Here is a 15773-nt window from a genome sequence, read left to right on the forward strand (position 1 = left end):
TGTTGTTTAGGTAAGTTTTTTATTGAGGACCTCTACATAGGTGGGTGTGTGTTGTGCTTGGCTATGTGATGTGGGTAGTGTGGTGTTTGTGCTGGCAATCTCATCTTTGTCAGGAGTACTGACTGTAGCATGAGAGAGCATGGATTCCAGGTTACTGGTGTAGATGCATTTCTCGCAGGTAGAAGAATTATGTGCTAGGAGAAGAGAGCTTGTCAGTGAACATGAGGCAGTTGCTAGACTGTCTCAGTATGCACATGTCAACCAGGCTGGCAGAAGAAAATGACGAGAATTGTCCAGATATAGTGTTCTGAATACTTGGAGGACTTATGGAGAGAGGGTTTTGATAAGGGTTTGTCCACAAGAGTGCAGACCACAAAACCCTACTTAAATGTAAAATAACTGCCCTGAAGCACAAGTGCTAGAACCAAAACTAAGATGCTTAGAATAGCAGATAACTTTAATCAGGATACTAACAAGCAGTAATAAATGCAGCAGAATAACAGCACTTGAACACTTAAGAGCACACAACAAAGCAAAATCCGATAATAAAGTAGGTAAAACACAGTTACAGTAAGAACAGCTGAATAAAGTGTAAAAATGTTTTTTTTTTTGTTAACTGCAGATGCAGGAAACAGAAGATAATTCAAGCTTAAGAAACTGAGGGGGTTGGCCTTCCCAAATGCTCTCTCTGTAAAAAGTAGACAGAGTTGATGAGATGGGACTGGTAGGAATGTCCAAGATTAAAGAAGCCTTCCTAAATGATCTCACTGTACTCAGTTGAGTGAGCAAATGAGATGGGGCTGGGAGGAGCGTTCAAAGACAAATTTACAGCAGGGGTGGGCAATTCCAAAGCTGCCAAGTTTAAGAGTACAACAACACTTGGGCGGGACAGTGGTAAAAATAAACTGCAGAGAGACAGAGAGAGAGAGACACCACCAATATTCGATCAATATTCAATGAAACCAATAAATATATTAGGTACAGTTTTGTTAACTATTGCTGAAACAGAACAAGTGCAAAAAAAGTATACTTATATCAGCTTTGTATGTCCAGATGGTTGTAGAATCAGTCACAGCCAGCTAAACAGCTCTGCTACTGAGCACAAATACACAGAAATGTAACTATACCAGTAGTATAAAACAAAAGATAGATCCCTCAGCAGTCACATAAACACAAAACTTCCCAGAATGTAAACGCAACCCCCACTATGAGAGTGACTGGCTTAGGTGTCAAGTGCTGAACTACAAACTGCAGAAAGATGCACCATCAATATTCAATTAAACAAATAAATAAATGCAGTACAGTTTTGTTAACTATCACTGAAACAGAACAAGTGCAAAAAAGTATACGTATATCAGCTTTGTACATCCAGTTGTTTGTTGGATCAGTCACAGCCACCTAAACAGCTCTGCTACTGAGCACAAATACACAAAACTTTAACTATAGCAGTAGTATAAAACAAAAGGCAATCAGATAAGCACACAACTTCACATGTAAAAGCAACCCCCTCTATGAAAGCAGCTGGCTTAGGTCTCAAGTGCTGATCTAGCCCTGAGAAACAAACTGCAGAGAGAGACACTACCAATAGTCAATCAAACAAATAAATAAATGCAGTACAGTTTTGTTAACTATCACTGAAATGGAACCAGTGCAAAAACGTATACTTATATCAGCTTTGTATATACAGTTGTTTGTAGGATCAGTCAACACCAGCTAAACAGCTCTGCTATTGAGCACAAATACACAGAAATGTAACTGTACCAGTAGTATAAATCAAAAGATAGGCCCCCCCAGCAATCAGATAAACACAAAACTTCCCAGAATGTAAAAGCAACCCCCAGTACAAAAGTGGCTGGCTTAGGTCTCAAGTGCCAAACTAGCCCTGAGAAACAAACTGCAGAGAGACACCACCAATATTCAATCAATATTCAATGAAACAAATAAATAATTGTAGTACAGTTTTGTTAACTATCACTGAAACAGAACAAGTGCAAAACCGTATACTTATATCATTTTTGTATATCCAAATGTTTGTAGGATCAGTCACAACCAGCTAAACAGTTCTGCTATGCTACCTGAAACTAAAAGTCTGAATATTTCGCTGGACCAAATACTTTGTACAAATATTTTATACTGTGGGATACATACAGTTATGCTGGTCTGTATGTGCAAAGATCTTGGATCATCCTCTCACTTAGCACTGATTAGCTCTGCTTAGACTGCAGTTCACTTGAGTAAAAATTCATTTCCTTAACTAAGTCAACTGTGCAGTGTTTTTTCAGAAAAATGTGATTTAGTGAATGGGAGTTTTGACCAATGCTCATTTTGTCAAAAGAGGTAAGTGGATGGGTTTTAGTGGTGGGATAGTGTGTGTGTGTGTGTGTGTGTGTGTGTGTGTGTGTGTGTGTGTGTGTGTGTGTGTGTGTGTGTGTGTGTGTGTGTGTGTGTGTGTGTGTGTGCGTGTGTGTGCGTGTGTGTGTGTGTGTGTGTGTGTGTGTGTGTGTGTGTGTGTTTGCAAGTGTTTACTTATTAAGATTAGAGGAAGAGCTAGGTAAGCGGGATAGTTTTAGCATTGTGTGCATATGACTGTATGTCAGAAGTGCAAATGAATGTGTTTTGTAGAGGTTAGTGAGACTGTATTAGGTTCGGAAGACTGAGTGTGTGAGTCTTTGCAGGTTAGGGACAGACTTAGACTAAAGGCTAAGTAAAAGGCCAGTTTTAGTGTTGTGCATGTTTGATTATGTGTCGGGGTATCTTGTGCAGTGGTACTGTTAGGGAAAGGGTTTTCCTAAGGTAATGTGTAAGACTGGGGTTGGGGCAGCCCTCTGCCCATATTACTCATGTATTCTAACCCTAACCCTACTTTTGCCCTTAACCCCAACCTTTAAAAAATCCTTTATCCTAACAGTATCAGATTTTAGACAAAATATGTCGTGTTGCTGTTTTTTTTTTTAGATTGACAAAAAGAGAGTGTTTGTTCTTTGTTAATCAGTATGAAGTGGGCAAGCTGGACTTTCAGCGAGCATGTCTGTCAGCATGCAATAATCGGTGAACATCCTTATCATGGTTGCAATGGTGGTTTTCCATTGCAGGTACAGTTTGCTGAGTTATGTAGCAGTCAAAGTTCATTATATCTACTGTTACATAATTCAAGGAGTTTTGCCATGTTATTGAATTTGTGTGACCTGGCATTAATATATTTAATTTCCTATTTACCAGATGAGGTTGGGGTGTCATTTCATCTAGGGCTGGCAAGCCCTGTCATGGTTGCTCTTCCATACCACTTACATGTACATATACTCACACCAATGGCCAATTTAGAGCACCCGATCCATCTACAGTTTGTTTTTGGAGTGTGGGAGCAAACCAGAGCACCTAGAGGAAACCCACATGAACACAGGGAGGGCGTGCAGACTCTACACAGACAACACCCCAGCTGAGAATCGAACCAGAGAACCTGTTGCTGTGAGGTAACAATGCTATCTTTTATATATATATATATATATATATATATATATATATATGATCTGGATAAGATATTCGTTATATACACAGTTCTGCTTGGAGTTTTAATTAGAGATTAAATATTAGATCATATTTAAAAGGATCCAAATATAGTTTACTTATCTGTTTTTGTTATTTTTATAGTTTATATTTAGTGTTATCTGTTTAATGGGCAGTGTGAACAGTAGTTTAAGTGTATAGCTTTAAGATGAAAGTTCACACGGGAATTAGATTCATTGTTACTGATGACGTTAGAGCTTGTTTAATTGTTATCTTGTTCCCATTGGTGCTTGTTTTTTAAAAAAAAGTTTTAAAGCTTTGCCATTACTTTAAGTCTATTTGGTCTGAAGATGCAGAACGTTTCATCTGCGAAAGCACTTACCGTTTAATAAAAAGTTTACCCTGGCCATGTTTCAGAGCTTTCTTTTTCATCTTTATTTTTGCCTTGTGTTTATTTCTAGATAGCATGCACGTGCAATTTATAACCCAGTTTCATTTCAGTGTTCAGAAACAGTACGCTTTTAAAACAGAAGCCTACAGGATTCATCCATTTATCTATTTAAACACGTATGACATAAAAATGAAACTGAGCTTACGTCATACATCAGAGAAGCATAGCAGACTTATTTATAGTGCCTCCAGTTTTTTCTAAGCAATGTGGAATTTCATTATAATTTTTGTTAATTCTACAGTGTAGGTAACAATGTGAATGTCTGGCTTTTGCAATCCCTACTTGAAGGATTAATTCCAAAGCATCAGCTAGTAGCTAATGAATGCCATGGCACATTCTGAAGTTAAATTCTCATTATGTACCTTCTTTTCTACATTCTTCTCAAACTGCACTCCTCACACACTTCAGCATAGCAGCATCCCAGCAAAATGACTGCATTACTGATTGAGAAAATACGATGGCCAGAGCTGGTAATGTCTGCTTCCTATGAAGTTAATTTTGCAGTTTAGTAAAATCAACCCAAGGGAATTTAAAGTGTTACTGCTCAAAGCCAGGGTCCTAAACAAGAAATTACTGAGACGTGGTTTGAAGCTGTGGAGAGCACGCCGGCAGTAAAAAGATACATTGTCTTTCACACATAACTCTTAACCTCTTAGAGCAAGAAATCTGCACAAAACCATAAGTAAAAGTGGGACAAAGGCCCCAAAATAGGGACAATTTTTAAATATTGCTCTTACAAACTTAGAAAGTTGATAGAATAACAGGTTTTGCATTAGCACAAATTTTCTGAAGGGTATAAATTTATAACCTCAAGAAATAACCTCAAATTTCTGTCATTATTTTCTAACTTCAGTCTTTAATGATTTGCCACTAATTTGCCAGAAAACCACAACTTTATGAAAACTGGACCAAAAATACAAGGCAAAAATCTGGACATTCTGCAAAAATCTGTACAGTTGAGATATATGCTTCCACACATTTAGACCTGCACAGGCAGGAATTAAATATGGAGGCATCTTGATCTTTATGAAAAACAAACATACCTCAGGGTTGGTCAAACTGGATGACATGCTTGAGCTTCTCCATGGCCAAATTCCCAAAGATAAGAGTCGCATAATACAGATCACCCATAGCTTGTACATAGACCTAACGAAGACACTTATCATTCAACCCAATACCATATTTATGGGAGACTTTAATTACCCATCCATAAACCTAGGTAATCTACATGACCCCAAACTTGCAGGCCCAGAGATTCTTGGACTTTGTAAACACAAATACCCCAAACCAGTTAGTCCACTTGCCCATTAGGAGTGCAAACATTCTGGATCTGATACTTAAAAATAAGGGAGAATGCTTCACCTCCACCCTTAGTGTAGTGCCCCATATGGTAAGGTCAGACCATACCGCTGTCTTATTGAAATAAAAACCAATGCTGTGATCCAGCAAACCTTGTTAACAGTTAGGAACTACTCTAAGGCAAACTACTTGTTATTTAGCGATTACCTGACAAAACTTCAAGCCCATCCAAAACCAGAGAATACCTGCCCATGTAGAACTGAACAAAGAAACCCTGTATAATCATGTTAGTAGATCCTGTGTCTACCAGAAACATGCCCAGAACAAATTTAGAAAACAAACAACCCTGGTGAACTCCAAATACAAACAGATTATACAACAAAAGGAAAAAAAGTCATAAATAACATTAGGAAGTATAACACACAGCAGGATAAAAGCTCTCCCTTTAGGCTAAACAAACAATTAAGAGGTCATATTAAGTCTCCCAAAGCCAGTTTTGAGATAAATATAGCCTACCAAGCCAAGGACAATCACAAGGCTTTCTTTAGCTATGGTCAAAACCTCAAAGGCAGCACATAGCAGTGCAGAGAACTGATTGTTAGTGGGTATAGCAAATCTGTTGGCCAACAAATTCAGGTTCTTCCCTGGCACTGTTCAAGTGTCACCTGACTAATGGATGTGAAACTGACCCCAGGTCGATCACTTAGATCTCTAATGGACATACATAACCACTGGGTACGTGTATGTGAATGGATATGAAATAAGGTAATGCCTATCAGATGTTACCAGACTGTATCCCTTTAAACTCTGTTTTTTTTTTCAAATTCTTGTAGAAACCATGAGCCTAAACAGGCAGGATTAGTTAAGCAGGGTAGCCTCTTAAATAAGTGCATGCAAAAACACAGAATTTGTTCACTCTGGGTATGGTTTACCCATCAAAGCTGTAATACAAGAGGCATGATTTTAATAAGGCTGTTGTAAACAGGAACAGGTTACTCTATGGGCATTTCCAGTAACACGAAACCCATGTCATGTGGAGACTGCATGGGTGTACACATGGCATTGGAGCTATATGTGTTTACCTTCTTATTTACTGCACTTCCTCTGAATTTTCTTTGCTTTTAGGAAGAGTAGTACGTTTTTCATAAGGATTCATTGTCTTGTTACACGGTTAGGGGCTAGGGATTATAGAGACATAGGTCACATTACAGAGAAGTAGGTTACCAGTTTTGGTATTTTATAGACACACCTTATCTCTTGGTTGTCCAGATTTTTGCAGAATATCCAGATGTTTGCCTCTTATTTTTAGACTCATACAATTTGTGGTTTTCTGGCAAACTACTGAGGATTGAAGTCATTGACTAACAAAATACATTTCAGTTTCAGTCTTCATATCTTTCAGAAAATGCATGCACATACAAATCCTGTTTTTCTAAAAACTTTCTAAGTTTATAAGGACAATATTTAAAATCTGTCCCTATTTTGGGCCTTTGTCCCCCCATTATTTTAGGGTCTATTCATATTTCTTGCTCAAAGATGTTGAAAGTTGTTGACATTCAAGCATAAATTGGATCAACTGAGAAATAGAAAATCTAAATGCTTTATCGCAATACATGTGACCCCTCTAAATATTTACATTTTGATCTAGTCTTTATCACTAGAGTAATATATATATAAATATATATCTTGAAAATGGTTAGATGAATCTAAACTCCAATTGAAGAGGTTAATTTTAATGGTCAAATTGGATAATTGGATAAGCTAAAAATGTCCGACAAGGGCAGTTAGCCTAGTACTAACCTACGAGCCTATAAGCCTGTGCAGTGCAGCATACTGAAGGGTGTTGCACTTCTGATTGCGTCATCCTTTTCAATAAGACGCCAAAGTCTCATCTGCCTGACTTGGGCTTAGCTGGAGGGGGTGCAAAAGATCCCATGACCCTTATCCAAAAAGCAGGGAAAGTTCCTAGTGCCCTGACCAACTTTCCCCTAGTAATATAAAATACCACCTCAGGTCTCCTCTGAAAATATGCCACAAACCTAGTGGGACTAGTATGGTCAACAATAAATAAATTAATTGATTTTTAAGTGCCATACATATATGATTTTACTGGGTAAAATACCACAGTGAACATTTGTTATATCTTTGATATGCTGCAAAGAATTTTAGAGATACAATCACTGACCTCCTCTGGTGAATAAGGTAGAGATTTACTCATGGAGAAAAGCAAGATCATTTAGTGGCTTTGAAAATCAAATCCTATTGTAAATGTACAATGAAAAAAAAGCTTTCCAAATTGTTTTAGTATGACTAGTTATGAAAAGTATGTCTAGTCATCATTTGAGAAATTTAAGTTAAACGTGGACTTCTCTACATCTTAGTTAGGCCACGGCAGCCACAGCTAACTGGTGCTGGTATTACACAGCAATGTGAAAAGTTAAACGTGGACTTCTCTACATCTTAGTTAGGCCACGGCAGCCACAACTAACTGGTACTGGTATTACACAGCAATGTGAAAAGCATCAGTGGGTGACTTGTGACAAAAGTGCTCTGAGGCAGCAGAGTACAGATAGTAGCATTCATATGAAGGGTGTGCTGAATCCTTTCCTAAAGATAGGCAAACCTGTTAAAATTTGAACTTAGGCATTTATGAATCTAGACCCATTTTTTTGGTCATAGAACTCTTCACAGTTGCTACAGGCTTTGAAAGTCTAGGATTACTTTAAAAACACAACAAAAGAAAAGGCAACGGATATATATTTTCACTGATTCTTTTAACTAAACCACAAAAGTCAAATAGTGAGCAGAATATCTATGCAGGTTCCAGAGATTTATTTAAAATATTGTCTTACTTTGAATAAATCATTTAGATATCATTCCAGCAGTGCTAAACTTTTTGTTGAAACTGTCTAATTTCCAACCTTTACTATAATAAAACATCTAATTATTTAAGAGACTATAAGTATCAGTTCATTAAATCAGTGCTATATGAGTATATTTTATTATATTTTAGTAAACTGTTTCTTCTCTACTACTGAGAAAATCCTATTCTTTGTAAACTACCTGCTTCCGTTTTCAGAGGTTCTTCCAGAATTTCATTGCAGATTTAAACCTTTTGACTGATAGCATACATAATTTATATTGCCATGAAAATTTAAAAATAATACTGTCCAAAACAAGAGTAGGTCCTGTGCATAGCCTAAAACAAAATGTCAAAGGCTTAACTCTATCAGCTGTGTAGCTATGATATACAGGATTCTGGAAAACATTCTCTCTCTAATGAGTTCAGCAAAGTCTTAAGATTTATACATACCCTGTGCATTATTGCAAGCTTTCTCTGCAGTAGTTGAAAGATAAGCATTTTCGATATGGAAACTGGAATTAAGCATGGCTGTGTGTTATCACCATTGCCAACTCCTAAAGCTTTCTATCAAGGATCCACTATGAATAGTTATGTGTTGTTTAATCAACACAAGGATATTCAGAAGCAAAGCATCTAAAACATTGTGAGTTTGCAAGTCAAAACAGCAATACTGCCAAGACCACAAAACACAAAAAATGTTTTTGCAGGAGGATAAGCTCCCCTGCACCCATGACATGGGACAAGCCTCCAAACCCTTTAATGTTATATATATTCACTCACACACACACACACACACACACACACACACACACACACACACACACACACACACACACACACACACATTTATACCAATTTTGAAATCACAGAAACCCAGAGAAGAAGAGAAAGTGAGGAAACTGCAGTGCTCACATTACACACCTCTTCTCTGAGACTGGTTGCTATGACACAACAGAAACGATTTTTAGATGCAGCGTTTTGAGCATTGATCAACTATCTTAAGACAAACAGTTGATTCTTTCTGAAAGTCATCTTAGTCAAAACCAAAGACCACCCTGACACTGAAAGGAGCATATAGTATAGACTGGATTAGTAATTTTTCAGTCTTGGATGTCTATGCTTGAAAGCCAAAGTTTGTAAGGCAGCGTTCACTGCCCTTGGGCATGCTGGTATTTTTTTTTTTTACCATTCCTATATAGTACAGAACTAATCAGAAGCTTTCCACAGATGTATCTGCAAAATTTCACTGAAATCTAGGACTGTCAATCAGCCTCAGAAACTTGAAGTCCTAAGCTGGTGCAACTCCTTGCAAATGACAGTGATGAATTCACCATTAGTAAATACATCTTGAGGACATTTCAGCAGTTTCTCTGTCAAAGTAGCCACCTCTTCTTGGCATCAAATGAGAGCAATTAGATTTATAGTATCCACTGTGCTATTATCTTCTTACAGAAACTGCTTCAGCATCGCTTTACCAGTTGTGGCAAACAGTGAGGATCAATACATTACTAGAGTACAGTTCTGCTGTCAGGCATACAGTGAGGATCAATACATTACTGGAGTACAGTTCTGCTGTTAGGCATACAGTGAGGATCAATGCATTACTGGAGTACAGTTCTGCTGTCAGGCATACAGTGAGGATCAATACATTACTAGAGTACAGTTCTGCTGTCAGGCATACAGTGAGGATCCATACATTACCGGAGTACACTTCTGCTGTCAGGCATACTGTGAGGATCCATACATTACCGGAGTACACTTCTGCTGTCAGGCATACAGTGAGGATCAATGCATTACTGGAGTACAGTTCTGCTATCAGGCATGCAGTGAGGATCAATGCATTACTGGAGTACAGTTCTGCTATCAGGCATACAGTGAGGATCAATACATTACTGGAGTACAGTTCTGCTGTCAGGCATACAGTCAGGATCAATGCATTACTGGAGTACAGTTCTGCTGTCAGGCATACAGTCAGGATCAATGCATTACTAAAGTACAGTTCTGCTGTCATTATTTCATTTCATCATAGATGTGACACCAAAAAGAAACTACAAAGGAGGAAAAGGAAACATACCCACACAGTGGGCAGCCCTTCCTTACGGAACGATATGAGTTCTTCTGAATGGGACAGTGGGCCTGAAAAAGATGTATTGGATCACATAAGGATCCATCAGTGAACAGAGTCAAAGTGCTACCTCTGCCACAACTCTGACCATAGTACTAGACTATACCAAAGCATCTTATCTCTATAGGATTTACAGTGGTGATACTTTTTCCCTCAGACCCCATGAGAAGAGATAAGGTCATGGTCCACTTTTTGTGCTTCCAGGACAATGCATTTACCATTCCACGCTTCCTTCATACCCTGGGTCACTTCTGTGCATGTCTGTTAACACAGTGACATGTACTCCTTGGCCACACCCTGAATCCTAGCACTTCTCTGTTTTTTATTCATTTTATTATTATTATTATTATTATTATTATTATTATCATCATCATTATTAATTGGCTTTGATTTTAGAACTACTTTTGACTCTACAAGTGATTATACTGCAACAATACCAGAGACAGCCTTTGAAATTGTCATAAAATACCTGGAGCATTGGCATCTCCTGTGCTAAGGAATCCCAAGGGGCCCAACCGATAGTTCAATGACACCACGATGACATTTCCTCTAACTGCGATCTCTTCTCCATCATAAAGATAGTTGTCAAGAACATTGGCTCCATGTCCTGATCCCCAAATAAAAGCACCTCCGAAGATCCATATCATGACTGGCAACTTGGTAGAAACTATAGAGATGGGGCAAAAAATAAGATTCTATGTTAAACAAATTATTATTTCTCAAGAAAGAATTTGAAGAAATATACAGCACTCTTTAATATGACACTGGATGAAAGAATACTGAATTTGTCAATCTAGAGAGCTCCTGAAGCTAATGACGTGTTCTACCACTTTTGTAATGATCACTATTCCAATTATTAGTACTTATATGTCACCTTGTGCAGGCTGATGTAGAGGATGTATAAAGTGGGCACTGTTGGAGTACCAGCATACTTTCTACTGGGCAGGTACCCATGTCACAAAGTCAGTAGCACAGCTCATATAAAATATATTTTTTGTTATTTACCCCAACATTAGGTAAGAGATGATAAGTCCATGAATTCAGAAGTAGCTAACGCTTGCTCAACAGCTGTCAGTAGTCAAAAAAGTGAAATAAAATATAATTTTACTATTTTATCTAAATCTTCTTCACAGTACTTAAGTCCATACTACATATTTTTAATTCTTTATTTCATTCTTCCAGAAAAACATACATAGTGATACATGATAACAGACATAGTGACAGATTCCCCAATATCCCTTAATACCCTGCCCCCAAAACACATTTTCTGTTATAGCACAAAAGTATTCCCATGAATACACAAATCTTCAAAACACCAGTCAGTATTCATCAGACAATGCAGTTTTGTGTAAACCCACCTGCAATTTATTTATTTATTTATTTATTTATTTATTTTTGCAGCCGAGTGCAAAACATTGCACCACAGTTACTTTATTATTTGCAATGTCAGGTCCCTGCAAGTCAGAGAAATAAGTAGGAAAAATACTAAAAAGAAAGACTCTTCCTCCAAGATGCTCCAGTTTTATAGTAACGTTTATATAATAAATTGTGATCCTATAAACATTGATATAATGTGTAGCAGCAAACTGAAATATGAAAATACCTGTATGCTTGACTTAGTGTACCCTCAGCACACTGATCTCAGTCTCCCAAAGGGAAGACATATTGTCATGCTCCCACAAAATTAGCTGCACTAAAAAACTAGTAGCTGCCTTTAATTTATTAGTTTTTGATATACAGTTTAATAAATTGTTTACTTTTTACAGTGTATCTTTTTTATTGTGTTTGGTGTTAAGAGTTATTGTTTAACTTTCAAAATCTTTTGATACAGCGTTACTAAGAAAATGTTTTCCATTAGGCTATGTTGGTTGAAACAAATGTGGATATTTTATAATGTAACCAGTTATTGCTTTTGATCTATATTTTTTTCAGTATACTCTTTATTAGTAAAGGGTCCTGACATATCTTTGAGGTTCCTAAAGATTGAATAGTTACATTCTCATTAGACCAGAACACCATGAGAAGAGTAATATGCATATGCAATCAAACAAAAAATAACCAACAATCCACAACAAATGGAGCTGTTTTGCAGCTTCTGGTGTTGTCACATTTGCAAGCAATGAATATTTGGAGAAATGTGGTCAGCCATCTTCAAGGTATCTTAAACTTGTCCTCCAAGCCACCATTCAGGAATACAAAGATCACCAGTGTATAAGTTGTTCTAAACAAGGAAGAATAAGTGAGCCATGGTAGGCCACAGAAATGGTGGTGGTACTTTAATACCTGAGCTTCTCCATAACCCTGCAACTTGTGCAAGAGAGTCGGGCATCTGCTGGCAGTAACAACAAGGAAGAACCACAAACACAGTGACACAGAACCCCACAGACGAAGAGGCAGCTGTTGTTGGGGGCTACACTCCAAAGCGTTGTAAACAATTGATGAAGTGACTGTGGATGGTATGTTGCATGACTTCAGACAATAAATGAGACACCTAGAAATATGACTTACATGGCAGAAGTAACTGCAAACTACAGACTATAATTAGTGAAAATGCCCCATCTGGTAATGGTGATGACAAAACATGGAAATATATTCTGTTGTATCAGAAAAAAATGCCTCAAAAGGCTACATATATATCGTAACTTTCTCACACATGTTGGGTGACAGTAGCATGAGAAAAACTAGGATGACCTGCACAATGACCATTTAAAGATCTTCTAAAGGGTACGGGCATTGGAATGGGAAGCTTCTCTAGGGACTGGCCATAAGTGAGAATGTAAGTCTGCAATGATATTAATTGTCTTAAGTATGCCTTGCAGTGGAACCAAGTTCCATGGTGAACAGTTCATTTATTGATTTATTTGCATTTGCTTACCAAAAAGGTGCGACTGGGTCATGCAAAACCCCTTTTCGGTGGAGGCCCAGGAAGAAAGGCTTTAAATTACTAAACATTTAAATTAGTAGGCATGGAAATGGTGGAAACACCACTAGTAAAAATGTATACCCAATCCTAAGACAGCCAGGAACTTAGCAAGGTAACGACCAGTCTTACAAAGCAAGGAACTTAGCAAGGTAACTACCACTCCTAAGAAAGCAAGAAACTTAACAAGGTAACTAACAATTCTGGGAAAGCAAGGAATTTAGCAAAGTAACTAGCAATCCTAAGAAAGAAAGAAAGAAAGGAACTTAGCAAGTTAACTACCAGTCTTACAAAGCAATGAACCAAGCAAGGTAACTAGCAGTCCTAACAAGGCAAGGAACGTAGCAAGGTAACTACCACTCCTAAGAAAGCAAGGAACATAGCAAGGTAACTACCACTCCTAAGAAAGCAAGAAGCTTAAGGTAACTAACAGTCCTGGGAATGCAAGGAACTTAGCAAGGTAACTAGCACTCCTAGGAATGCAAGGAACTTAGCAAGGTAACTAGCACTCCTAGGAATGCAAGGAACTTAGCAAGGTAACTAGCACTCCTAGGAATGCAAGGAACTTAGCAAGGTAACTAGCACTCCTAGGAATGCAAGGAACTTAGCAGGGTAACTGCCAGTCTTACAAAGCAAGGAAATTAGCAAGGTAACTAGCAGTCCTAACAAAGTAATGAACTTAGCAAGGTAACTACCAGTCCTAAGAAAGCAAGGAACTTAGCAAGGTATCTAGCAGTCCTACGAAAGCAAAGAACTTAGCAAGGTAACTATCAGTCTTACAAAGCAAGGAAATTAGCAAGGTAACTAGCAGTCCTAACAAAGTAATGAACTTAGCAAGGTAACTACCAGTCCTAAGAAAGCAAGGAACTTAGCAAGGTATCTATCAGTCCTAAGAAAGCAAAGAACTTAGCAAGGTAACTACCAGTCTTACAAAGCAGGTAAATTAGCAAGGTAACTAGCAGTCCTAAGAAAGTAATGAACTTAGCAAGGTAACTACCAGTCCTAAGAAAGCAAGGAACTTAGCAAGGTATCTATCAGTCCTAAGAAAGCAAAGAACTTAGCAAGGTAACTACCAGTCTTACAAAGCAAGGGACTTAGCAAGTTAACTAGCAGGCCTAAAAAAGTAAAGAACTTAGCAAGGTAACTAGCAGTCCTACGAAAGCAAGGAACTTTGCAAGGTAACTACCAGTCTTATAAAGCAAGGTCCCTCTATCTCCAACCCCTCCCCTCATAATCAGACTACAAACCACATCTCCCAAATCACAGCCGATAGAAAGCCAACCGACCTCCTTCTGATAAGCCTAAATATTAGAAGTATATGCAACAAAGTGCTTGAATTCCATGCCACCATAGACTTCTACTCCCCTGATGTAGTGATCCTTACAGAAACATGGTTAAAACCACACATTACTAATGAGCAAATCATCCCTGCTGGTTACAATATACTAAGAGTAGACCGACTAAACAAAAAAGGAGGTGGTATAGCTATAATATTTAAGCAGCATCTAGACATCCAGATCTTAAAGTTAGCAGCTCCCCAAATAGGTAAGGAAGAAATAATATATGCCAACCTTAAAATAAACCAAAATAAAACCCTAAACATAATAAGTTGCTACTTCCCACCTGGCCACAACATCCCTCCACTTGAAAACCTCCTCAGCTGGACTACCCACCAGCTACCCCAAGAAACTTTAATTCTAGGAGACTTCAACACTGACTGGCAATCCTGCTGTAGCAACTACCCAACCCATCATGTAAATCTTCATGGCTTCACCCAACTAGTCCAGTCACCTACTAGGATAAATAACTCCAACAAACACACTATCCTTGATTGGATACTAGTCAATAAGAGCCCCCAGTCATATATAGCAGGCTGCTTATCTGACAGCCTCAGTGATCACTCCCCAATCTTCTTACTAAGAAAACCCCTTTATAAAGCAAAACCCATCATCTACCGTCAAATACGCAAACAAACTAACTTCAACCCTCTCTCATTCAGCTCATCCCTAAAAGACTGTAACTGGCAACCTCTAAAATACCTCAAACTAGATGACGCAGTTGACTACTTTAATAAAACATTCCTAAGCGTCCTTAATTACCATGCCCCCATAAGACATTCCCGAACTAGAGCCCAACAATCCCCATGGCTACAAAAAAACACGAAGTCTGAAATGAAAAACAGGGATAAAGCATGGGACAAATGGCGCAAAACCAAAACCCCCTCTACTAGGTAAAAATTCCTAGAACTACGCAATAGAACCAAAAAGCTTATAAAACAGGACAAAATACAATACTACCAGTCTGCCCTTACCTCCTCCCAACATAACCCCACACAATTCTGGTCCTCAATAAACTCCATCCTCCACCCAGGTAAAGTAAGTACACCCACTCCTAACTTAACTTACTCCTCCGAAAATATTGCTACCTCTTTCAACAATCACTTCACACAAACCATACTATCACTAGCTAGACAACACAATCCCCCCCATAAACCCACACCATCAACTAGAACTAACAATCTCCCAACTAGCTTTTCTTTCTTTCCTGTTCCTACCTCCAAAATAAAACAACTACTAACTAAACTTAAAACCACCAGATTAGCAGCAAACAA

The 15773-nt window shown here is 38.1% G+C and overlaps 1 protein-coding gene across 1 annotated transcript in view; it reads right to left on the bottom strand.

The window, feature by feature from the left end:
- Nucleotides 1–15773, bottom strand: part of LOC122790388 (bile salt-activated lipase-like) — a 199330-nt gene that overhangs the window by 110765 nt on the left and 72792 nt on the right. The window contains exon 4 of the mRNA XM_044057901.1: nt 10712–10909. Coding sequence (XP_043913836.1) covers nt 10712–10909 — 198 coding nt within the window. The remainder of the gene's footprint in view (nt 1–10711; nt 10910–15773) is intronic.

Source organism: Protopterus annectens, chromosome 16.part0 (genome assembly GCF_019279795.1).
Source record: "Protopterus annectens isolate FY-2018-M chromosome 16.part0, PAN1.0, whole genome shotgun sequence".
In the NCBI taxonomy this organism is placed as follows: Eukaryota; Metazoa; Chordata; order Ceratodontiformes; family Protopteridae; genus Protopterus; species Protopterus annectens.